The sequence below is a fragment of the Monodelphis domestica genome, chromosome 4, assembly GCF_027887165.1.
Source record: "Monodelphis domestica isolate mMonDom1 chromosome 4, mMonDom1.pri, whole genome shotgun sequence".
NCBI lineage: Eukaryota > Metazoa > Chordata > Mammalia > Didelphimorphia > Didelphidae > Monodelphis > Monodelphis domestica.
This window is the reverse complement of record NC_077230.1, coordinates 426,666,060-426,691,346: the sequence shown is the minus strand read 5'-3', so window position 1 is coordinate 426,691,346 and position 25,287 is coordinate 426,666,060. Positions and strand designations below refer to the sequence as shown.

General features: G+C 40.9%; 1 protein-coding gene across 1 annotated transcript; it reads left to right on the top strand.

Annotated features, from left to right (window-relative positions):
• Window positions 1–3,148: 3,148 nt before the first annotated feature.
• LOC103100533 (carcinoembryonic antigen-related cell adhesion molecule 5-like) lies at window positions 3,149–24,299 on the top strand. The gene is made up of 6 exons (XM_056825364.1): window positions 3,149–3,447; window positions 3,818–4,069; window positions 17,497–17,772; window positions 18,143–18,394; window positions 22,259–22,534; window positions 22,914–24,299. Exons 2-6 carry the CDS (start codon window positions 4,036–4,038, stop codon window positions 23,240–23,242), a joined length of 1,167 nt encoding a protein of 388 aa, XP_056681342.1. The 5' UTR covers window positions 3,149–3,447; window positions 3,818–4,035; the 3' UTR covers window positions 23,243–24,299.
• The last annotated feature ends 988 nt before the right edge of the window (window positions 24,300–25,287 follow it).

The following is a 25,287-nucleotide window of genomic DNA, read 5'->3' as shown; positions in this document are numbered from 1 at the left end:
CTGAACAATGGAAAGGACTTTGACCTATGCTTAAAGCATAGAACAGGAATTTCTTTGAGTCATGATTGATTTAAGAATTGATACAATGGAGATACTTGGAATCAATCTCCACCCTATTCAGTCCTAACAGGATTGAGTAAGGGCTGCAGCCTAGATCAAAATTTAATTATTCCAATCTCTATCCTCCTCAGGTTAACAGGATTTAGAAAGGGCTGTAGCAAAGGATCAAAGATTTAATTATTTGAAAATATGACCTTCAACAGACATGTGCAAAGGCCAGAGACCTCTGGGTGGTCCTGGGTTAAGCTAGAGCCTCCATTGGCACAGGGAAATTGATGGACAGGTGATTGGGAGATGTGAGGACTGAGGGGAGGGAACTTGGAGGGTTTTCCTGAAGGATAGGAGGGTCTGAAGACTGGGGGTGATTGAGGAGTTTGTCTGAGTGGTTGAGGTGTGCTCTGAGAAGCTTGCACTGAAGGAAGCTGAAGGTGGGGGCCCTGGAGACTGTTTCTCCATATTTGGTCACGTGAGTAATAGGGACTGATCTCCTTTCATTGCCCCAGCTATCTAAGGGCTTGGGCCTTTTGGCCCAGCCTAAACAGAAGGGGTATTCAAGCCCTATTCCCTTCTCTCCCCTTTCTCTCTCCCTCTATCTCTCTATCTCTAATTCCTTTCTTCCTCCTGTTTGTAATTAAAACTCCATAAAAGGTTGACGACTGACTTGAGTTTTCATTAAGGAATTACATAGCTGAATTCCTTGGCGACCTTAAATTAATATATATCAGTCTTTTAAAAGTGATTTCCTTGTCACAACTGGTAGTTCCACCTAGTGGACAGAAGGAGACCAATAGCAAGAGAAGAATATCTGAGGCCAGGGATGATTGAGCCAGCCTGATTTGCATCTGATCATAGAGGGGCAAATGTTGGAGTCCATCCTCACCCATGAAGGGATTGTGTTGGATGTGAACCTGTTTATGGGTCTCAGCACTGTTGCAGAGTCAGGCCAGGAATCCTGCTCAGTTAGTTCCCCAAGGCATCCCAAATCATTTTTGGAAGAGAAATGATCAGGGAATTAGTCCATTAAAACTGGATCCTCTTTGGCTCTGTGACCTTGAGCTAGTTACTTAACCCCCATTGCCTGGCCCTTTTGCTCTGGAAACAATACATAGTATTGATTCTAATGCAGAAGGTAAGGGTTAAAAAAAGGGTTGTTCTGTGATAGACAAGAGATAAAAGGGTACCTGAATGTTGCTGTAAGGAGAAAGGAAAATAGTCCCCACCTGATCAATGTAAGCCACTGAACATCCCCTGGCAAGGTCACAGAACCCATTATAACTCCACCAGTCCATGGAGACACGTCTCCTCTCCCACTCAAGTCTTCTCTTCTTTGGGCTAAGCATCTCTAGTGCCCTCAATTGGTCCTTCAATTAAATATGTGTGTGCTCTAGTCTCTTCTCTGCTCATGACTCTCTATAGCCTACAGACTATCCTTGAGTGTTCTTAGTCTGTCATTAAACCTTAGCCATTCACAAAAGGGCATCAGGCCTTTCAGATACTTCTGGCCATGCATTGTGTGCTCAGACAGCATGAGTCTACATTTGGTACTCAGACTCACACTCTGTACTTTCCTTCCTCTGAACCGTTGTTTGGGCTATTTTCAGGATTTATACAGAACTTCTATATATGTTCTCATTTGGTCCAATAACACTTGGACTGAGAGATTATTTTACCCATTTAACAGATCAGGAGACTGAGACACAGATAGGGACTTGCTAGTAAGACACACAGCCAGTAACATTTTGAGACAGAATTTGAACATAGGTCTTTCTCCCTCTTAGGCTACCACTAGTCACTATGTCATGTCAGGCACTGTATCCATTGATGCTGCCAAAACACCTTCCAAAAAGTCCTACCATGGCCTTCATGCCCAGGAGAATGCTCACTGTTCCTTCATATTCTCCCCCCACTACAAAAGGTAGCTAGCTGACCTCAGATTTGTCACTGTCCTGGCCAGTGTCACTTGGCTTTACTGGATACAAATGGGAGGCTCACTCTTCCTCACATTAAACTTCCCAATGGAGACCCAGGGATGGAGTGCAAGCTCTACCAAAATAACAAGGAGAAAGGTCAAGGAAGCTGAAATATTTCTAACTTATGACTATCAATTTGGAAATTATTTTTAAGACAGCTGGCCATGGATGACCCAGGACAGAAGCCTGACGATCCTCATGCATGTGCCCCAGAGATTGCTCTGGCATACATATCTCTCTCAGTGGCAAGGCCTTACTTCCAACTAGAGATAAGGAAAGGTCTCTCCTTGGGCCATGAAGACTCTGGGAAAATTATTCCACATTAGTTTAGATTCCCAGCATAAAACCATATCTGAGCTTGAAGATCACCTTCAACATTCTCATTCTTATCTTATAGGGTAGGAAACACCTAAGGAAAAGGGAGAGGCCAAAGCAGGGAATTCCAGAATCTTCTGTAAAGGGTAGGCACTACTTCCTGTGGACAAATCATGTCCTAGGCACCAGAGATGTTATTGTGGGTTTGAAATCTCCAGACTTGAACCAGGTCTGACCTGACTCCAAACCTGAGGCTCTTCTTTTTGTTCCCTGACACTAACTGATCTATTTCCACTCTCTGCCTTTCCTTTTCTTTCCTCTTCAGAATTAAAGTAATGTTTCCCTTTCTGAGCACAGTCTCCCTGTGGCCTGTCCCTGGTCTATCCACACCAACCTCTCCCAATATCCTTATCAAGCTATCAAGGTAAGGAACACTGGCTTCCGAAAGCCCAGGCCAAGGAATCATAAACTCTTGGTGGTTCTGCCAAGCTATAAAGGCCTCAAATCCAAGCCCAGGTGCTGGATGAAGGGGTCTGTCATCCCCAGTCCTGCTTGCCTCAGCCCAGAAAGACTGAGCACCCGGGGCTTGGACTCCATGTGAATGTCTTTGTCAGTCACAGGAACTGAAGCTGAACTTTTCCTAAGGCCTGGAGGAGATGAGATCTGCACCAGAGAAAGGGGGGAGCTTTGCTATTGAAATCACAGGTTCTTGGTGTCTGGCCTCCAGCCTGCCAAGGTCTTAGACAGGCCATTTCCAAACCACTTATTTGGTTATAAGGTAAGAAAAAGAACCAACACAGTCATTTTCTGTCTATTTTCTGCATAGCGCCAGTGTCCAAACCTACCATTGTCACCTCCAACATTACTGCAGTGGAGACCAAGGACTTCTCATTGACATGCCAGGCTACAGGCCAAATTCACGCTTACCAGTGGTTGATAAACGGAATTGCCCCAGCTGGTAGCAGGATACAGCTGTCGCCAGATAAGAGGACACTCACTCTCAGCAGGCTCACAAGAAGAGATAACAAAGGGCCATATGAGTGTGAAATCCGGAATCCATTTTATAGCAATAGGAGTCATCCATTCACACTGGATGTTGCCTGTAAGTATATTGCTTCTTCCTATATGGTGCATGCTTATAGCCTGGTGGTGTGTTCCCATAGGCCAGGCTAATTCAGTCCCTTCTCTGAGAACTAAAGAGCTAGGCTCTGAGGTTCCCAAACCCCTTCATCTTTAGGGAGCCCAGATTGGCCTTGTCATGTGTTCTGGTGGAGGGTGGCCATTCAGGGTGCTGAACTGGAGAAAGCCCTAAGATCTTCCAAGTTCAGATCCAAACTGTAAAAGTAGAGGAGGAGCTGTGAATTTCCCAGCTCAAAGGAGCATCACAGCGGTCCCTGGTGATGGGTTACAGACTAGGAGATGCCCTTCTTTTCTGCCATAATCTAAATATGGAATCCTTCTTTTTCCCCCAGATGGCCCAGATATTGCCACAATTGACCATATAAGCGATCAGTTCGCAACGGGGATAAATGTTACCTTGAGCTGTGTTGCTGATTCTAACCCACCAGCACAATTCACTTGGTTACAGAATGGACAATCTGTCAGCAACTCAGCCTCATTTTCTATTATTACATCCCTGAATCATATCGGAAACTATACCTGTATTGCAACTAACTCATTTACTGGCTTGATGCGCACTGCAAACAAGACTCTTATGATCTATGGTGAGTAGCTTGATTGGGTCCCCAACTTTGTGTTGGGCTCTCTCTTTCCCTGGCAGAAATAGACATGGAGAGAAATAGACATAAGTGACATTCTGCCTCCGTGGTCCCATGGCACAATGCATTGTGGTAGAAGGAACCTTCTACTCAGAATCATGAAACTTGGATTTAATCATTCCTCCTCTGTCTATTATCTGTGTGGTAAGTGTGTCTCCTCCTTTCACATCCTCAGCTTCTTCATCTGGAAAATCGAATAATATTTGCTCTGTATATAATAGGATTTTAGGATATATAGGAATGTTTTTGTGTCATTATTTACTCTTATATAGTAAGCAAAATGCAGTATATCTATAAACACATTTCATGTGTGTTTTCAATGATATATTCTACTTCATTTGTTAGATCAGTCACATTTTTCTGTAACATCATAATACTTTTGTAAAAACTTGTTTCAATTTCTTTTTCTCTTTCTTTTTTTTTTTAATTTTTTTTAATATATTTTATTTGATCATTTCCAAGCATTATTCGTTAAAGACATAGATCATTTTCTTTTCCTCCCCCCCACCCCCCATAGCCGACGCGTAAGTCCACTGGGCATTAGATGTCTTCTTGATTTGAACCCATTGCTTTGTTGATAGTATTTGCATTAGAGTGTTCATTTAAAGTCTATCCTCTGTCATGTCCCCTCAACCTCTGTATTCAGGCAGTTGCTTTTTCTCAGTGTTTCCACTCCCATAGTTTATCCTTTGCTTATGAATGGTGTTTTTTTTTCTCCTGGATCCCTGAAAGTTGTTCAGGGACATTACACCGCCCCTAATGGAGAAGTCCATTACGTTCGATTATACCACAGTGTATTAGTCTCTGTGTACAATGTTCTCCTGGTTCTGCTCCTCTCGCTCTGCATCACTTCCTGGAGGTTGTTCCAGTCTCCATGGAACTTCTCCACTTTATTATTCCTTTGAGCACAATAGTATTCCATCACCAACATATACCACAGTTTGTTCAGCCATTCCCCAATTGATGGGCATCCCCTCGTTTTCCAGTTTTGGGCCACCACAAAGAGTGCAGCTATGAATATTTTTGTACAAGTCTTTGTGTCCATTATCTCTTTGGGGTACAGACCCAGCAGTGCTATGGCTGGGTCAAAGGGTAGATATTCTTTTGTCGCCCTTTGGGCATAGTTCCAAATTGCCCTCCAGAATGGTTGGATCAGTTCACAACTCCACCAGCAATGAATTAATGTCCCTACTTTGCCACATCCCCTCCAGCATTCATTACTTTCCTTTGCTGTTATGTTAGCCAATCTGCTAGGTGTGAGGTGATACCTCAGAGTTGTTTTGATTTGCATCTCTCTGATTATAAGAGATGTAGAACACTTCTTCATGTGCTTGTTAATAGTTTTGATTTCTTTATCTGAGAACTGCCTATCCATTTCCCTTGCCCATTTATCAATTGGAGAATGGCTTGATTTTTTGTACAATTGATTTAGCTCATTATAAATATGAGTAATTAAAACTTTGTCAGAGGTTTCTATGAAGATTTTTTCCCAATTTGTTGTTTCCCTTCTGATTTTAGTTATATTGGTTTTGTTTGTACAAAAGCTTTTTAGTTTGATGTAGTCAAAATTATTTATTTTACATTTTGTGATTCTTTCTATATCTTGCTTGGTTTTAAAGCCTTTCCCCTCCCAAAGGTCTGACATGTATACTATTCTGTGTTTACCCAATTTACTTATGGTTTCCTTCTTTATGTTTAAGTCACTCACCCATTTTGAATTTATCTTGGTGTAGGGTGTGAGGTGTTGATCTATTCCTAGTCTCTCCCACACTGTCTTCCAATTTTCCCAGCAGTTTTTATCGAATAGTGGATTTTTGTCCCAAAAGCTGGGATCTTTGGGTTTATCGTATACTGTCTTGCTGAGGTCGTTTTCCCCCAGTCTATTCCACTGATCTTCCTTTCTGTTTCTTAGCCAGTACCAAATTGTTTTGATGACTGCTGCTTTGTAATATAGTTTGAGGTCTGGGACTGCAAGGCCCCCATCATATGTGTTTTTTTTTCATTATTTCCCTGGATATCCTTGATCTTTTGTTCTTCCAAATGAACTTTGTTATGGTTTTTTCTAAATCAGTGAAGAAGTATTTTGGTAGTTCAATGGGTATGGCACTAAATAGATAAATAAGTTTGGGTAGGATGGTCATTTTTATTATATTGGCTCGTCCTATCCATGAGCAGTTAATGTTTTTCCAATTGTTCAAGTCTAGTTTTAGTTGTGTGGCGAGTGTTTTGTAGTTGTGTTCATATAGTTCCTGTGTTTGTCTTGGGAGATAGATTCCTAGGTATTTTATTTTGTCTAAGGTGATTTTGAATGGGATTTCTCTTTCTAGTTCTTGCTGCTGAGCTGTGTTGGAGATATATAGAAAAGCTGATGATTTATGTGGGTTTATTTTGTATCCTGCAACTTTGCTAAAGTTGTTGATTATTTCAATTAGCTTTTTGGTTGAATCTCTAGGATTCTTTAAGTAGACCATCATGTCATCCGCAAAGAGTGATAACTTGGTCTCTTCCTTGCCTATTCTGATGCCTTCAATTTCTTTATCTTCTCTAATTGCTACTGCTAGTGTTTCTAGTACAATGTCAAATAGTAGAGGTAATAATGGGCATCCTTGTTTCACTCCTGATCTTATTGGGAATGCATCTAGTTTATCCCCATTGCAGATGATATTAGCTGTTGGTTTTAGATATATACTGTTTATTATTTTTAGGAATGACCCTTCTATTCCTATGCTTTCTAGTGTTTTTAATAGGAATGGGTGTTGTATTTTATCAAAGGCTTTTTCTGCATCTATTGAAATAATCATGTGGTTCTTGCTAGTTTGCTTGTTGATGTGGTCAATTATGTGGATGGTTTTCCTAATGTTGAACCAGCCCTGCATCCCTGGTATGAATCCTACTTGATCATGGTGAATGATCCTTCTGATCACTTGCTGGAGTCTTTTTGCTAGTATCCTATTTAAAATTTTTGCATCTATATTCATTAGGGAGATTGGTCTATAGTTTTCTTTCTCTGTTTTTGACCTGCCTGGTTTTGGAATCAGTACCATGTTTGTGTCGTAAAAGGAGTTTGGTAGAACTCCCTCTTTGCTTATTATGTCAAATAGTTTGTATAGTATTGGGGTTAACTGTTCTCTGAATGTTTGATAGAATTCACAGGTGAATCCATCAGGCCCTGGGGATTTTTTCTTAGGAAGTTCTTTGATGGCTTGATGGATTTCAATTTCTGATATGGGATTATTTAAGAATTCTATTTCCTCTTCTGTTAGTCTAGGCAGTTTGTATTTTTGTATATATTCATCCATTTCTCCTAAATTGGTGTATTTATTTCCATATAATTGGGCAAAGTAATTTCTAATGATTGCCTTAATTTCCTCCTCATTGGAGGTGCTGTCCCCCTTTTCATCTTTAATGCTGTGAATTTGCTTTTCTTCCTTCCTTTTTTTAATTAGATTGACCAGTACTTTGTCTATTTTGTTTGTTTTTTCAAAGTACCAGCTTCTTGTCTTATTTATTAAATCAATAGTTCTATCACTTTCGATTTTATTAATTTCTCCCTTAATTTTTAGGATTTCTAATTTGGTTTTCTGCTGGGGGTTTTTAATTTGATCGCTTTCGAGTTTTTTCAATTGCATTTCCAATTGATTGATCTCTGCTCTCCCTTGTTTGTTAATATGAGCTTTCAGGGATATGAATTTGCCTCTGATTACCGCTTTGGCTGCATCCCAAAAGGTTTGAAAGGATGTTTCGCCATTGTCATTTTCCTTGATGAAATTATTAATTGTTTCTATGATTTCTTCTTTAGCTAAACGGTTTTGGAGTATCATATTGTTTAATTTCCAATTGGTTTTAGATTTGGTTTTCCATGTACCATTACTAATCATTATTTTTATTGCCTTGTGATCTGAGAAGGCTGCATTCATTATTTCTGCTTTTTTGCATTTGTGTGCTATGTTTCTGTGACCTAATGTATGGTCAATTTTTGTGAATGTGCCATGTGGTGCTGAGAAGAAGGTGTATTCCTTTTTATCCCTATTTATTTTTCTCCATATGTCTATTAATTCTAATTTTTTTAAGATTTCATTCACTTCTTTTACCTCTTTCTTATTTATTTTTTGATTTGATTTATCTAAATTTGATAATGGTTGGTTTAAGTCTCCCACTAGTATGGTTTTATTGTCTATTTCTTCCTTCAATTCTCCTAGTTTCTCCATTAGAAATTTGGGTGCTATATTATTTGGTGCATACATGTTGATTAATGATATTTCCTCATTGTCTAGAGTCCCTTTTAACAAAATATAATTACCTTCCCTATCCCTTTTGATCAGGTCTATTTTTGCATTGGCTTTATCAGATATCATGATTACCACTCCTGCCTTCTTTCTATCAGTTGAGGCCCAGAAGGTCTTACTCCATCCTTTAATTCTGACCTTGTGGGTGTCAACCCGCCTCATGTGTGTTTCTTGAAGAAAACATATGGTAGGGTTTTGGATTCTAATCCATTCAGCTATTCGTCTACGTTTTATGGGTGAGTTCATCCCATTCACGTTCAAAGTTATGATTGTCATTTGTGGACTCCCTGGCATTTTGATTGCCTTCCCTAATTCTAACCTTTTCTTCTTCGGCTCTACCTTTTAGTCCAGTGATTTACTTTGAATCAGTCCCCCTTGTCCCCTCCCTTGATGTTTCCCTTTTTAGTACCTCCCTTTTTGTTCCCTCCCCCTCCCCCCTCTCTTTCCCTCCCTTTTTGTTCTCCCTCTCCCCCTCCCCCCCTTGGTTTTCCCTTCTCCTTACCCTTGTTGGGTAAGATAGAATTCAAGATCCCAATGGATCTGGATGTTTTTCCCTCTCAGAGTTGATTTCCCTGAGATTGAGGTTTAAGTAAACCCCCCCCCTCTCTTCCTCTCCTTCTTATAGGAGTTTTCTTCCCCTCCCCTTCCCCTGTGAATCTTTGTGTGAGAACCATTATTCTATTTGGTCTTTCTTTACCCCCTATTTATACATTACATTTTCCCCACATATTAGTATACATAAATTGATATAAATGTAGTCCTTATAGAAGAGAGTTTGAGTAAAAGAAGATAACATTTTTCCCCTTTCCTTAATATTTACCTTTTCAGGTATTCCTTGCTCTTTGATTTTCGGTATCAAACTTTCCACAGAGCTCTGGTCTTTTCTTTGCAAAAAGTTGGAAGTCTTCTATTTTGTTGAATGCCCATACTTTCCCTTGGAAGTATATAGTCAGTTTTGCTGGGTAGTTGATTCTTGGTTGGAGACCCAGCTCTCTTGCCTTTCTGAAGATCATGTTCCATGCCTTACGATCATTCAGCGTAGAACTTGCAAGGTCTTGTGTGATCCTGATTGGCATTCCTTTATATCTAAATTGTCTTTTTCTGGCTTCCTGTAGGATTTTTTCTTTTGTTTGATAGCTTTGGAATTTGGCAATTACATTCCTGGGAGTTGTCTTTTGGGGGTTTAGTGTAGAAGGTGTTCTGTGAGCTCTGTCAGTGGCTGTATTGCCCCCTTGTTCTAGAATCTCTGGGCAATTTTCTTTGATTATATCTTGTATCACCATGTCCAGTTTGGTGTTTATTTCTGGCTTTTCTGGGAGTCCAATTATTCTTAAATTTTCTCTTCTCCCCCTGTTTTCCAGATCTATCACCTTGTCGGTGAGATATTTTATGTTCTCTTCTAATTTCTTGGTGTTTTGGCTTTGCTTTATTAGTTCTTGCTTTAAAGCCTGGTTTTCTTTTACAGTTTGGTCAAACTGGTTTTGTAGATGCGTGAATTTCTTTTGCATCATTTCCGACTTTACCTCCCAGAGGGCTTCCATCTTTTTGGTCCTTTCTGATTCAAATTCTTCATGGGTTTGTGGAGAGTTTCTATTTCCTTTGGAAGATTTTGGAGAATTTTCTTGTATATCTTCTTCTATCTGCTCTGTATTTTGTATTTTGGCTCCATAGAATGTGTCCAGAGTCGCCCCTTTCTTCTTATTTTTCTTGGTATTTTGGGGCTTCTGTGGTTCTGTGGAGTTTGCCATTTCTGAATGTGGAGGATTAGTTTTTCTTGCCTCTGTCTGGTGTTCAGAGGCAGTCCTGGGCAGATGGTTCTATGAGCTTTCCCTGGGTTAAACTGAATATGCCTCACTGGAACTGGAATGGAAGGGTCGGACCACGAGGCCACACTCTCCCCCTGGCTCGATTTCCGGAAGTTGCCTTCAGAATCCCTGGCTGTGAGGCTGTTTCCTCGGCCTGCGGGGGATGGGCTGCAGCTTCCCCAAGCTCCGAGAGCACAGACTTTCACTGAGACTTGGATAGCAGGATCCAGCCCGTGAGGCTGTCTTGCCCGCCCTGAGGGTTGCTGTTGTTTTGACCAGCTCTCTGCAGCAGAGGCCCCACGCAGTAACTTTCACCCGGACCGAAAGGCTCTTTGCAGCGGAGGCCCCAGGCAGTAACTTTCACCCAGACTGGGACTTGGGTAGAAGACCCTGAGGGTTATTGTTCCTCAGACCCTGCTCTCTGAGCCCAGCGCGGCTGCCGCTTCCGGGAGCCTTGGACTCTGCGCTCCTACCCCTGAGGTCCGAGGGATCTCGGGTTCTGGCTTTTAAGGGGAGCCGTACCTTTTGAACCGGGTCCAGGTCCAGGAGGAGGGTTCCCAGGGTCTGTGCTGTTGATCCTTTTGAATTTCGGCGCCTTAGGAGCTTCTAGTTTGAGATCAGTCGGGAAGGGTTTTCCGGAGATCTGAACTTCAGCTTTCTCTAAGCCGCCATCTTAACCGGAAGTCTCCTTTTTCTCTTTCTAATGCTGAGGTTACATTTGTAGCCAATGCTTTCAAATGATTGGCGTCATTCTCAAGAGAATGTAAGTTAGATACTGATTGTGCTAAAGATACAGAATCTATTATAGTAGAAGCCAATGAAGAAACTAATGGTACTATGCCTAATGCAATACAAGTAATACATCATTTATGTTGTGGTCTTATTTTTTGTTGTAATACATAAAGAATTTGATCCCCTGGGCTACCATACTATGAATCTTCATGTTCAGTGGCAAAAAGGGCCATGCGTGGTCACTTAATGATTAAGACAGGCCCATCCACCTGTGATCCTACACAGTAACTGACCCTACAGTTGCTACAGGTTACATTCCAATATTCAAATATCTAACTCTTTTGCTTGTTATTTCAGTAATGTTCAGCTTCAGGATGATTATTTACTGTAGGTATAAAAGCATATCCCCCTGTTAGGCAAGTCTGAATGTCTAATGTAACACTTGTATTTACTGGTTTTTGGACTTTTCCATTATTAGAAACATTAACATAGTGATACATATTTACTTTATCCAATGCCAGGGCTGTCTTTCCATAATCAATCAAAATCTGTATGAAATTAGCAGAACGTAACCAATTAGCTCTGGGGGCATCACCCACAAAGGCAAGCTGTATCCTCCTATAAAACTATGATGAAATTTATAAGAATCCAGTTTCTTTCCAATACACCTTGTGTCGTTATGCCAAGATACCCAAATCATATTTTTCCAATGAATACATGGTGCCCTTTTAGATCTACACAATAGCAAGGGAGGAAACATATTAACAGTGTCTCTTTGTTCATATTCCATCACAGAAGGACAAATAGGTATTTCTTGTCCCCAAGTACCATCACAAGATTCCCCTAGCCAAACTAAATATTGCAGTTGGCTGTACCCTTTATATTTTACCCCTTTGTCTACACGATAAGATCCTATCCAGAAAGAGTCTGACAGGTCAGGATGACCATAATAATGCGCCTGCAGAGATCTGAGGGGCAGGCATTCAGGATGGTCTCGTGTGAGGCACACTGGGGGTGCCTCAACTAGTCCAGTCCAATTGAAAGACACAAACAATTATTGGCCTGATTATTGTCCTTAGCTTGTCTCTCAAAATGGTAAATGCCAGGAATATCAGAATTAGTTTTTGTATATAAGATGACTTACGGTAAAGTGTGTCCCATGCCGACATACTCTACCCAAGGTGGTTGTTCCCAAAAAACCCATCTCTTTATTCCAGGAGCTGTACTTAAATTCTGGAATAGAAGTAGAAGAGTCAGTATCTTATTGAGACGTAGTCGAGTCTCCTTGTGAGGCTTCCGGAGTCCTCTTCTCGTCCTTCTCTTTATGGTCAGTCGGTCTCTTGAACTCAGCAGGAAGGGAGCCATACACTGTCTTTATCTGTGGAGCCACAAACAAAGCCTTGGCCTTGCAGGACCACTGGGTGAGGTCCTTGCCAGGATTGATCATCATCTTTCCATATGACAAATTTTTCTTCTGTAGCAGGGAATACAGGAGTAGTGGTACCTCAATTTCGTTCATAAGAAAATGCAGAGAAAAAATTTTCAGCTCTGGATATATTATTGGAAGTAAAGATCAAATTATTTATAGTATATACAGTTATTGCCGATCGTTGATGTGGGGTGCTGTCTCCCCCTTTTTGTTTTAAAAGAAACATTTTTAGTATTTGATTACTATGCTCCACAATAGCTTGTCCTTGTGGAATGTATGGGATACCTGTGAGGTGTTGAATATCCCAAGTTTTACAAAAAAGAAAAAGTTGTTTGGAAGTATAAGCAGGTCCATTATCTGTTTTAAATGTTCTGGGGGGACCAGGCATCTGAAAAGTAAGCCCATAAAAACCCTTTATAAGTATCCACAGTGACATGGATATATTTAAGTTGTCCAAAGGACGGTTTGTGAGTCACATCCATTTGCCTTATATCTGTACTACTTAAGCCTCTGGGATTCACACCAATATACATTGGGGGATGGTTTGGAACACAATTAGGACACTTTTTAACAATACTCCTGGCTTGATCTTTAGTGAGTTGGAACATTTGGCCTAAAGCAGTACTATTTTGGTGAAATCTATGATGGATTCCTCAGCTAATTGCATATCAGTTAGATAACATTGAGCAATCAAAGCTTGATCTATGATATCATTTCCTTTAAAAATAGGTCCAGGTAAATTGGTATGACTGCGTACATGCATGGCATACACTGGATGTGTCCTTTGTCATATGACAGTTTGTAATTTACAGAATAACATTTGTACATTGCTTTGAGTAGATCTGATGACAGCTTGTTCTACACCTTGCAAAGACTGAAAAACATATTTAAAGTCCATTATGAGGTTGAAAGGCTCCTGAAATAACCAAAATTCTAGCAAAACAGCTGTTAATTCATTTTGTTGGGTAGAAGAAAAAGGAGTGGTAAAAATGACAGGTAGCTACCTTCCTTGTATACTCCTGCCTTATAACTAGCATTCGCATCAACATAAACATTAGGTCCTGATACTGGAAGATCTCTTAGAACACTAGGAAAAACAACAGGATGTTGGGACAAAAAAGAAAATTAACCTTGTGGAGTGTAGGTGGTAATAGTAATGGGGTATGCTAATAGGAAAGACTAAATATTTCTGTAGTATATCTTTAGCAATGGGTACCCAGATTTCATGAGGATACCATCCTAAACCTGAAACCACATATTCAATGCCTTTCCATATTAATTGAGCCATAAGACAATCCACAATTATAACTTTGTAAAACCTTTCCCGATTTGCTTTTTAGATGTAACCCTTCAATGACTCTTTGTTTCTGAGTTATGGCTGGTACATAATTGCTCAAAATAATTGCTCAGAATTTCCTTAATTTCAAATTCATTGCTAACTCATTCATCCTTTTCATTTTTGCTTTTGGTAATTATGTTTTCCTCTTTCTTTAATGAAATTAACCAATGGCTCATCTATTTAGTTGTATTTTTATTAAAAAAAGAAAAAAACAGATACTAGATTTATTTAATTCTGCATTTTTTCTTTTGATTTTATTAAATTCTCTTTGGATTTTCAGGATTTTCTGTTTAATTGGACATTTCCTGATCTTTCCAGGGAACTGAAGTCAGTTGTATCCACAGACAGCCCTAGAGAGGTTAAGATGCCCTAGATCACATTAGGTGTCAACTGCTACTCTGAAACTTTTTATGAGCCAGAGTTCTTCCTGTCCTGTGTAAACCTCAAAATTTCTTAGACTTATAAATGTTGGAAATTTCACCATTGGGAAATTTCATACTTGAAAAATTCCCTATTGATAGTGGGTCTTGGCTATTGGAATGTGAACCCCATTGGCATGGGAGTTTCCTCCTCTTCCCTTCTTAAGATTACTTTAGGACAGAAACCTTTTGCTGAACAATGGAAAGGACTTTGACCTATGCTTAAAGCATAGAACAGGAATTTCTTTGAGTCATGATTGATTTTAGAATTGATACAATGGAGATACTTGGAATCAATCTCCACCCTATTCAGTCCTAACAGGATTGAGTAAGGGCTGCAGCCTAGATCAAAATTTAATTATTCCAATCTCTATCCTCCTCAGGTTAACAGGATTTAGAAAGGGCTGTAGCAAAGGATCAAAGATTTAATTATTTGAAAATATGACCTTCAACAGACATGTGCAAAGGCCAGAGACCTCTGGGTGGTCCTGGGTTAAGCTAGAGCCTCCATTGGCACAGGGAAATTGATGGACAGGTGATTGGGAGATGTGAGGACTGAGGGGAGGGAACTTGGAGGGTTTTCCTGAAGGATAGGAGGGTCTGAAGACTGGGGGTGATTGAGGAGTTTGTCTGAGTGGTTGAGGTATGCTCTGAGAAGCTTGCACTGAAGGAACCTGAAGGTGGGGGCCCTGGAGACTGTTTCTCCATATTTGGTCACGTGAGTAATAGGGACTGATCTCCTTTCATTGCCCCAGCTATCTAAGGGCTTGGGCCTTTTGGCCCAGCCTAAACAGAAGGGGTATTCAAGCCCTATTCCCTTCTCTCCCCTTTCTCTCTCCCTCTATCTCTCTATCTCTAATTCCTTTCTTCCTCCTGTTTGTAATTAAAACTCCATAAAAGGTTGACAACTGACTTGAGTTTTCATTAAGGAATTACATAGCTGAATTCCTTGGCGACCTTAAATTAATATATATCAGTCTTTTAAAAGTGATTTCCTTGTCACACCTGGTAGTTCCACCTAGTGGACAGAAGGAGACCAATAGCAAGAGAGGAATATCTGAGGCCAGGGATGATTGAGCCAGCCTGATTTGCATCTGATCATAGAGGGGCAAATGTTGGAGTCCATCCTCACCCATGAAGGGATTGTGTTGGATGTGAACCTGTTTATGGGTCTCAGCACTGTTGCAGAGTCAGGCCAGGAATCCTACTCAGTTAGTTCCCCAAGGCATCCCAAATCATTTTTGGAAGAGAAATGATCAGGGAATTAGTCCATTAAAACTGGATCCTCTTTGGCTCTGTGACCTTGAGCTAGTTACTTAACCCCCATTGCCTGGCCCTTTTGCTCTGGAAACAATACATAGTATTGATTCTAATGCAGAAGGTAAGGGTTAAAAAAAGGGTTGTTCTGTGATAGACAAGAGATAAAAAGGTACCTGAATGTTGCTGTAAGGAGAAAGGAAAATAGTCCCCACCTGATCAATGTAAGCCACTGAACATCCCCTGGCAGGGTCACAGAACCCATTATAACTCCACCAGTCCATGGAGACACGTCTCCTCTCCCACTCAAGTCTTCTCTTCTTTGGGCTAAGCATCTCTAGTGCCCTCAATTGGTCCTTCAATTAAATATGTGTGTGCTCTAGTCTCTTCTCTGCTCATGACTCTCTATTGCCTACAGACTATCCTTGAGTGTTCTTGGTCTGTCATTAAACCTTAGCCATTCACAAAAGGGCATCAGGCCTTTCAGATACTTCTGGCCATGCATTGTGTGCTCAGACAGCATGAGTCTACATTTGGTACTCAGACTCACACTCTGTACTTTCCTTCCTCTGAACCGTTGTTTGGTCTATTTTCAGGATTTATACACAACTTCTATATATGTTCTCATTTGGTCCAATAACACTTGGAATGAGAGATTATTTTACCCATTTAACAGATCAGGAGACTGAGACACAGATAGGGACTTGCTAGTAAGACACACAGCCAGTAACATTTTGAGACAGAATTTGAACATAGGTCTTTCTCCCTCTTAGGCTACCACTAGTCACTATGTCATGTCAGGCACTATATCCATTGATGCTGCCAAAACACCTTCCAAAAAGTCCTACCATGGCCTTCATGGCAGGAGAATGCTCACTGTTCCTTCATATTCTCCCCCCACTACAAAAGGTAGCTAGCTGACCTCAGATTTGTCACTGTCCTGGCCAGTGTCACTTGGCTTTACTGGATACAAATGGGAGGCTCACTCTTCCTCACATTAAACTTCCCAATGGAGACCCAGGGATGGAGTGCAAGCTCTACCAAAATAACAAGGAGAAAGGTCAAGGAAGCTGAAATATTTCTAACTTATGACTATCAATTTGGAAATTATTTTTAAGACAGCTGGCCATGGATGACCCAGGACAGAAGCCTGACGATCCTCATGCATGTGCCCCAGAGATTGCTCTGGCATACATATCTCTCTCAGTGGCAAGGCCTTACTTCCAACTAGAGATAAGGAAAGGTCTCTCCTTGGGCCATGAAGACTCTGGGAAAATTATTCCCCATTAGTTTAGATTCCCAGCATAAAACCATATCTGAGCTTGAAGATCACCTTCAACATTCTCATTCTTATCTTATAGGGTAGGAAACACCTAAGGAAAAGGGAGAGGCCAAAGCAGGGAATTCCAGAATCTTCTGTAAAGGGTAGGCACTACTTCCTGTGGACAAATCATGTCCTAGGCACCAGAGATGTTATTGTGGGTTTGAAATCTCCAGACTTGAACCAGGTCTGACCTGACTCCAAACCTGAGGCTCTTCCTTTTGTTCCCTGATACTAACTGATCTATTTCCACTCTCTGCCTTTCCTTTTCTTTCCTCTTCAGAATTAAAGTAATGTTTCCCTTTCTGAGCACAGTCTCCCTGTGGCCTGTCCCTGGTCTATCCACACCAACCTCTCCCAATATCCTTATCAAGCTGTCAAGGTAAGGAACACTGGCTTCCGAAAGCCCAGGCCAAGGAATCATAAACTCTTGGTGGTTCTGCCAAGCTATAAAGGCCTCAAATCCAAGCCCAGGTGCTGGATGAAGGGGTCTGTCATCCCCAGTCCTGCTTGCCTCAGCCCAGAAAGACTGAGCACCCGGGGCTTGGACTCCATGTGAATGTCTTTGTCAGTCACAGGAACTGAAGCTGAACTTTTCCTAAGGCCTGGAGGAGATGAGATCTGCACCAGAGAAAGGGGGGAGCTTTGCTATTGAAATCACAGGTTCTTGGTGTCTGGCCTCCAGCCTGCCAAGGTCTTAGACAAGGCCACTTCGAAACCACTTATTTGGTTATAAGGTAAGAAAAAGAACCAACACAGTCATTTTCTGTCTATTCTCTGCACAGCGCCAGTGTCCAAACCTACCATTGTCACCTCCAACATTACTGCAGTGGAGACCAAGGACTTCTCATTGACATGCCAGGCTACAGGCCAAATTCACGCTTACCAGTGGTTCATGAACGGAGTTGCCCCAGCTGGTAGCAGGATACAGCTGTCGCCAGATAAGAGGACACTCACTCTCAGCAGGCTCACAAGAAGAGATAACAAAGGGCCATATGAGTGTGAAATCCAGAATCCATTTTATAGCAATAGGAGTGATGCATTCACACTGGATGTTGCCTGTAAGTATATTGCTTCTTCCTATATGGTGCCTGCTTAAAGCCTGGTGGTGTGTTCCCAGAGGCCAGGCTAATTCAGTCCCTTCTCTGAGAACTAAAGAGCTAGGCTCTGAGGTTCCCAAACCCCTTCATCTTTAGGGAGCCCACATTGGCCTTGTCATGTGTTCTGGTGGAGGGTGGCCATCCAGGGTGCTGAACTGGAGAAAGCCCTAAGATCTTCCAAGTTCAGATCCAATCTGTAAAAGTAGAGGAGGAGCTGTGAATTTCCCAGCTCAAAGGAGCATCACAGTGGTCCCTGGTGATGGGTTACAGACTAGGAGATGCCCTTCTTTTCTGCCATAATCTAAATATGGAATCCTTCTTTTTCCCCCAGATGGCCCAGATATTGCCACAATTGACCATATAAGCGATCAGTTCACAACGGGGATAAATGTTACCTTGAGCTGTGTTGCTGATTCTAACCCACCAGCACAATTCACTTGGTTACAGAATGGACAATCTGTCAGCAACTCAGCCTCATTTTCTATTATTACATCCCTGAATCATATTGGAAACTATACCTGTATTGCAACTAACTCATTTACTGGCTTGACGCGCACTGCAAACAAGACTCTTATCATCTATGGTGAGTAACTTGATTGGGCCCCCAACTTTGTGTTGGGCTCTCTCTTTCCCTGGAAGAAATAGACATGGAGAGAAATAGACATAAGTGACATTCTGCCTCCGTGGTCCCATGGCACATTGCATTGTGGTAGAAGGAACCTTCTACTCAGAATCATGAAACTTGGATTTAATCATTCCTCCTCTGTCTATTATCTGTGTGGTAAGTGTGTCTCCTCCTTTCACATCCTCAGCTTCTTCATCTGGAAAAGTGAATAATATTTGCTCTGTATATAATAGGATTTTATGTGGGGAAAGTACTTTTTACATGTTAGGCACAAAAACATGTGAATTGTCATCATCATCCTTGTTATTGATATTGTATTATTCTCTTCTGTCCTAGTAGCATACAACCTTCTTTTTCTCCCAACTTCTAGGACTGCAGGTTCAATGACTGCTCCATAATCTTTCCTTCCATCCCTTTCCCTTGGTGCTATGGACCCACAGAATGTTTTTAATTCTTGGTTGGAGTATAAGCTCTGGTCATGCAACAGGGCTGGCCTTGATCCTGTTTGGCAGGGATATTCTGGAAATGGAAAGGAGGATGTAAACTTTGTCTCCTTTCACACACAGAGATTCACCATTGCACCTCTATTTTTCCTCTTTGTGGCATAAAAAGTCACATGAAAGTATGGCTGCTATGAAACCTGATTCTTATCCATGTAAAGGGATGATTGGCTTTAGCCTCCAGTAACTGGGTCCACAGTAGAATTCCTGATGCCCAATTAATTCACTGGTCTGACTTTCCTATGTATCGAAGACAAAATCTTCAGTCTAATAATCACACTAATGGGCAGCAGGTTCATAGAGAGATCATCTCTGGCCTTAGTTTCCTTTTATTTCATGCAATTTTATTGTTACAAACCTTAGGGATATCCCAACTTCCTCTCCTAGACTATGGGGATGTTCTGAATGGAGAGCAGCGGGGAGAGATAGAATTGTGAAGTGGGGAAGTGACCTTGGGGAAGTCAGACACCAACAGCATATACTTTAGAGGAGGGATGATTTTTTATTTGCCTCAATCTGTACATGAGGATGCCTAAAGCTCACATTTTAAAATATCATATAATTATCTGTTTGTCATTTTCTTTTGTTAACTATTTTCCAATTACCTTTTCCCCTGGTTCATGCAGCACCTGGGAATGTTGCAGGCTATGTATTTGACACCTGTTGTTGAAAAGATCTTTTTCTTAATTTATTTTTTTTCCAATTAACTAAAATCTATTTTCTGTCCCCCTTCTACCTTCTACCACTAATGAAAACTAAAATCTTTGGGACAGGTATGAGTTGTGCCTGCCTGTAGCCATGAATTAATCTATTCCTAGGTGGACACCTGAGAAAGAGAGTTAGGAACTGAGGGAAAATGGGTGAAGGGGATATAGAGAAAGAGGGAATATAATAAAAGAAGAAAGACTCAGAGACAGTGCTTAAAAAGCCTTAATGTGTGCTCCTCTGATTCTAGTAGAGAGAGAGAAAGAGTAAACTACATATTTCCTCAATCTTTTATTGGAGGATCAAGGAATGGGGAATGGGAGGTAGCTAATGATCATGTAACATGGCATAAGAGTTAACATTGGCTCAACTGACAACCATTAGATCAAGGAGGAGGAGTTTATTCAAACATGTGACCTGGTATGGAATCTGGTCTGACAAGGTGGGAACCAGGACCCTGTGGCAGCCTACCCAGGAATTCTTCTGACTTTTGGACTGTAAATTTGGAGAGTGGTCAGAATTAATCCAGTACCTATTAAATACAATGATCAAGAACTACTTGCCCATGAATCTGGTATATAAGAATATAGGTTGCACTATTGATATATTAATAATTGTTTCAAGATTAAAATACACCTATGATGCCACATGGACAATCAAGGAAAACAAATTCTGATGCTCAAAAAATATCTGTTGCAACATACACCCTGACTGCATCCCATTTCTGAAGTGAGGCAGCTGATTTCATAGGAAGTCTGTAGGTTTTTGTAGGAAGTGAGTAACCCATTATCATGGGTTTTCTGCAATCCTTGTTAGCCACTGCATTGATCAGAGGTCCCAAGTTTTCAAAGTTCTTTGACTTCGGAACACTGTAGTTATTGTATAAATCACCCTCTTGGTTCTACTCACTTCATTCTGCATTAATTCAGAGAAATCTGAAGTTTCTGTTTTTGAACTCATTCTGTTCAGTGTTTCTTTGAGTGACTTGGGATCAAATGGAATAATATCTGTAAAGAGCTTGGTAAATCATGACCATTAATGTTCTACTAATTCTTTTTTCCTTAATTTTTCTTTTGTATTTTTATTGTTGTACAAAACACTGCATTTGGGACATTGTAGTAAGAGCATATTTATACGTAACCAAATTCCAAAATAAAACAACAAATATACTAATATGAAAGGAAACTCCAATAGTTTTTTTTCTCTGGAAGTGGATAACATTCCCTGTCATAAATCTTTCAGGATTGTCCCAGATTATTACATTACTGAGAGTAGCCAAGTTTTCACAGATGATCCTTGTACAATATTGCTGTTACTGTGTATAGTTCTTCCAGATTTGAACCCAGGACCTCCGATCTCTAGTCCTAGTTCTCAATGCACTGAGCTACCCAGCTGCCCCTTGTTTATCGTTTCTTTTTTTATTAATTTAATTTTTTTTGGTTACAATAATCTCTTTATTTCCCTCCCTCCCCTCTACCTACCCTTCCCACAGCTGATGTGCAATTTCATTGGGTCTTACTTGTGTCCTTGATCAGAACCTATTTCCATGTTGTTGTTTGCACAAGGATGTTAATTTAGAGTCTACATCCCCAACCATATCCCTTCATCCCATGTATTCAAGCAGTTGTTTTTCTTGGGTGTTTTTACTCCCATAGTGTTTCCTCTGAATGTGGATAGTGTTTTTTTCTCGTAGATTCCTCCAAGTTGTTCAGAATCACTGCTGACTGTTCTTTAATGCCCTTTGGGCATAGTTCCAAATTGCCCTCTAGAATGGTTGGATCAATTCACAACTCCATCAGCAATGCATTAATGCCCCAACTTTGCCACACCCCCACCAGCATTCATTACTTTGCTTTGCTGTCATATGAGCCAATCTGCTAGGTGTGAGTTGATAACTCAGAGTTGTTTTGATTTGTATTTCTCTGATTGTAAGTGATATAGAAAACTTTTTCATGTGCTTAATAATAGTTTTGATTTCTTCATATGGAAGATGCTTACTCATGTTCCTTGCCCATTTATCAATTGGAGAATGGCTTGATTTTTTGTACAATTGATTTAGCTCTTTATAAATTTGAGTAATTAGTCCTTTGTCAGAGTCCTTTGTCCCTGACCTCAATCCTAACAGGAGTAATAGATTTAGTCTAACTCATATCATTTTGATATTTTGCAAACACCCCTTGTGGTATATCTGTGGGTATGTCACACATAGAAGTTACAACTTGAATCTTTTCAGGTTCTTCTTCAAGTTGTTCTAATAGTGATAGTGCTTCAGTGAATTCCTGGATAGATGCAATTAAATCTCCCCAGATTTTTCTGTCTGGGGTCTGTCATCCCCAGTCCTACTTGCCTCAGGCCAGAAAGACTGAGCACCCGGGGCTTGGGCTCCATGTGAATGTCTTTGTCAGCCACAGGAACTGAAGCTGAACTTTTCCTAAGGCCTGGAGGAGTTGTGATCTGCACCAGAGAAAGGGGTGTCCTTGCCATTGAAATCACAGGTTTTTGGTCTCTGGCCTCCTGCCTTGCCAAGGTCTTAAACAGGCCACTTCCAAACCACTTATTTGGTTATAAGGTAAGAAAAAGAACCAACACAGTCATTTTCTGTCTATTCTCTGCACAGCGCCACTGTCCAAACCTACCATTCTCACCTCCAACAATACTGCAGTGGAGACCAAAGACTTCTCATTGACCTGCAATGCTACAGGTCAAATTCACGCTTACAAGTGGTTCATAAACGGAGTTGCCCCAGCTGGTCTCAGGATACAGCTGTCGCCAGATAGGAGGACACTCACTCTCCGCAGTCTCACAAGAAGAGTTAACAAAGGGCCCTATGTGTGTGAAATCGAGAACCCATTTTATCGCAATAGGAGTGATCCATTCACACTGGATGTTGCCTGTGAGTAAATTTGTTCTTCCTATATGGTGCCTGCTTATAGCTTGGTGGTGTGTTCCTAGAGGCCAGGCTAATTCCATCCCTCCTCAGAGAGCTAAAGAGCTAGGCTCTGAGGCTCCCAACCCCTTTCATCTTTAGGGAGCCCAAATTGGCCTTGTCATGTGTTCTGGTGGAGGGTGGCCATCCAGGCTCCTGAACTGGAGAAAGCCCTAAGATGTTCCAAGTTCAGATCCACACTGGAAAAGTAGAAGATGAGTTGTGAATTTCCCAGCTCAAAGGAGGATCAGGGAGACACAGTGGTTCTTGGTGATGGGTTATAGACTAGGAGATGCCCCCTTATTTCTGCCATAATCTCAATATGGAATCCTTCTCTTTCTTCCAGATGGCCCAGATATCACCACAATTGTACATTCCCCCGATGAGTACCCTCCTGGGGCAAATATTACCTTGAGCTGTGTTGCTGATTCTAACCCTGCAGCACAATTCACTTGGTTACACAATGGACAACCAGTCAGCAACTCAGCCACATTTTCTATTATTGCATCCCTGAGTGATGTTGGCACTTATACCTGTACTGCATCTAACTCATTCACTGGTTTGACGCGTACTGCAACCAAGAATATTATAATCTATGGTGAGTATCTGGATTGGGCCCCCAACTTTGTGTGGGGCTCTCTCTTTCCCTGGCATGACAGAAATAGACAAAAGTGACTCTCTCCCCCCCCCCGGTCCCATGGCACAGTGCATTTTGGTAGAAAGAGCCCTGAGCTCAGAATCATAAAACTTGGATAGAATCCTTTCTTTTCTGTCTACTCTCTGTGTAGTAAATGACTCCTCCTTTTGAGGCCTCAGTTTCTTTATCTGGAAAAATGAATTACATTTTCTCTGTATATAATAGCATTCTATGAGTAAAGGTCCTTTTTATATGGTAGGTATAAAAAGCATGTGAGTTGTCTTCATCATCCTTGTTATTGATATTGTATTATTCTCTTCTGTCCTAGTGATATACAACCTTCTTCATCTCCCAAATTCTAGGACCGCAGGTTCAATGACTGCCCAAAACTCTTTCCTTCAATCCCTTTCCCTTGGTGCTGTGGAACCACGGAATATTTCTAGTCTTGGTTGGAGTATAAGCTATGGTCATGCAATGGGGCTGGCCTTGATTCCCCTTGGTAGGGAAATTCTGGAGATGGAAAGGAAGATATAAACTTTGTCTCCTTTCACACAAAGAGATTCACCATTGGACATATATTTTCCTCTTTGTGGCATTAAATGCCACATGGAAGCATGTCTCTTGTGAAGCCTGGTTCTGATCTATTGGCTTTAGCATTCAGTAGCTGGATCCACTGGAGAATTCCTGCTGCCCAATTAATTCACTGGTCTGACTTTCCTATGTACAGATGACAGACCCTCCATTCCCATAATCACATTAATGTACAGCAGGACCATAGAGAGATCATCTCTGGCCTTAGTTTCCTTTTATTTCATGCAGTTTTATTGTTACAAACCTTAGGGATATCCCAACTTCCTGTCCCTGCCTCTAGGAATGTTCTGAATGGAGATCAGGGGGGAGAGATAGAATTGTGAAGTGGGGAAGTGACCTTGGGGAAGTCAGACACCAACAGGATATACTTTAGAGGTGGAATGATTTTTTATTGGCCTCAATCTGTACATGAGGATGATGAAAGCACACATTTTAAATGATCATATAATTATCTCTGTGTCATTTTCTTTTGTTAACTATTTTCCAATTACCTTTTCCCCTGGTTCATGCAGCACCTGGGAATGTTGCAGGCTATGTATTTGACACCTGTGGTTGAAAAGAGCTTTTTCTTAATTTATTTATTTTTCCAATTAACTAATATCTATTTTCTGTCCCCCTTCTACCTTCTACCACTAATGAAAACTAAAATCTTTGGGACAGGTATGAGTTGTGCCTGCCTGTAGCCATGAATTAATCTATTCCTAGGTGGACACCTGAGAAAGAGAGTTAGGAACTGAGGGAAAATGGGTGAAGGGGATATAGAGAAAGAGGGAATATATAAAAGAAGAAAGACTCAGAGACAGTGCTTAAAAAGCCTTAATGTGTGCTCCTATGATTCTACTAGAGAGAGAGAAAGAGTAAACTACATATTTCCTCAATCTTTTATTGGAGGATCAAGGAATGGGGAATGGAGGTAGCTAATGATCATGTAACATGGCATAAGAGTTAACATTGGCTCAACTGACAACCATTAGATCAAGGAGGAGGAGTTTATTCAAACATGTGACCTGGTATGGAATCTGGTCTGACAAGGTGGGAACCAGGACCCTGTGGCAGCCTACCCAGGAATTCTTCTGACTTTTGGACTGTAGATTTGGAGAGTGGTCAGAATTAATCCAGTACCTATTAAATACAATGATCAAGAACTACTTGCCCATGAATCTGGTATATAAGAATATAGGTTGCACTATTGATATATTAATAATTGTTTCAAGATTAAAATACACCTATGATGCCACATGGACAATCAAGGAAAACAAATTCTGATGCTCAAAAAATATCTGTTGCAACATACACCCTGACTGCATCCCATTTCTGAAGTGAGGCAGCTGATTTCATAGGAAGTCTGTAGGTTTTTGTAGGAAGTGAGTAACCCATTATCATGGGTTTTCTGCAATCCTTGTTAGCCACTGCATTGATCAGAGGTCCCAAGTTTTTCAAAGTTCTTTGACTTCGGAACACTGTAGTTATTGTATAAATCACCCTCTTGGTT

Bases quoted from the DNA above. Each gene is read 5' to 3' on its own strand.
- LOC103100533 (XM_056825364.1), top strand. From the start codon at position 4,036: ATGCGCACTGCAAACAAGACTCTTATGATCTATG. The intron at 18,395-22,258 runs GTGAGTAACTTG...TTCTCTGCACAG, and splicing joins CAAGACTCTTATCATCTATG to CGCCACTGTCCAAACCTACC. The intron at 22,535-22,913 runs GTGAGTAAATTT...TCTTTCTTCCAG, and splicing joins ATTCACACTGGATGTTGCCT to ATGGCCCAGATATCACCACA.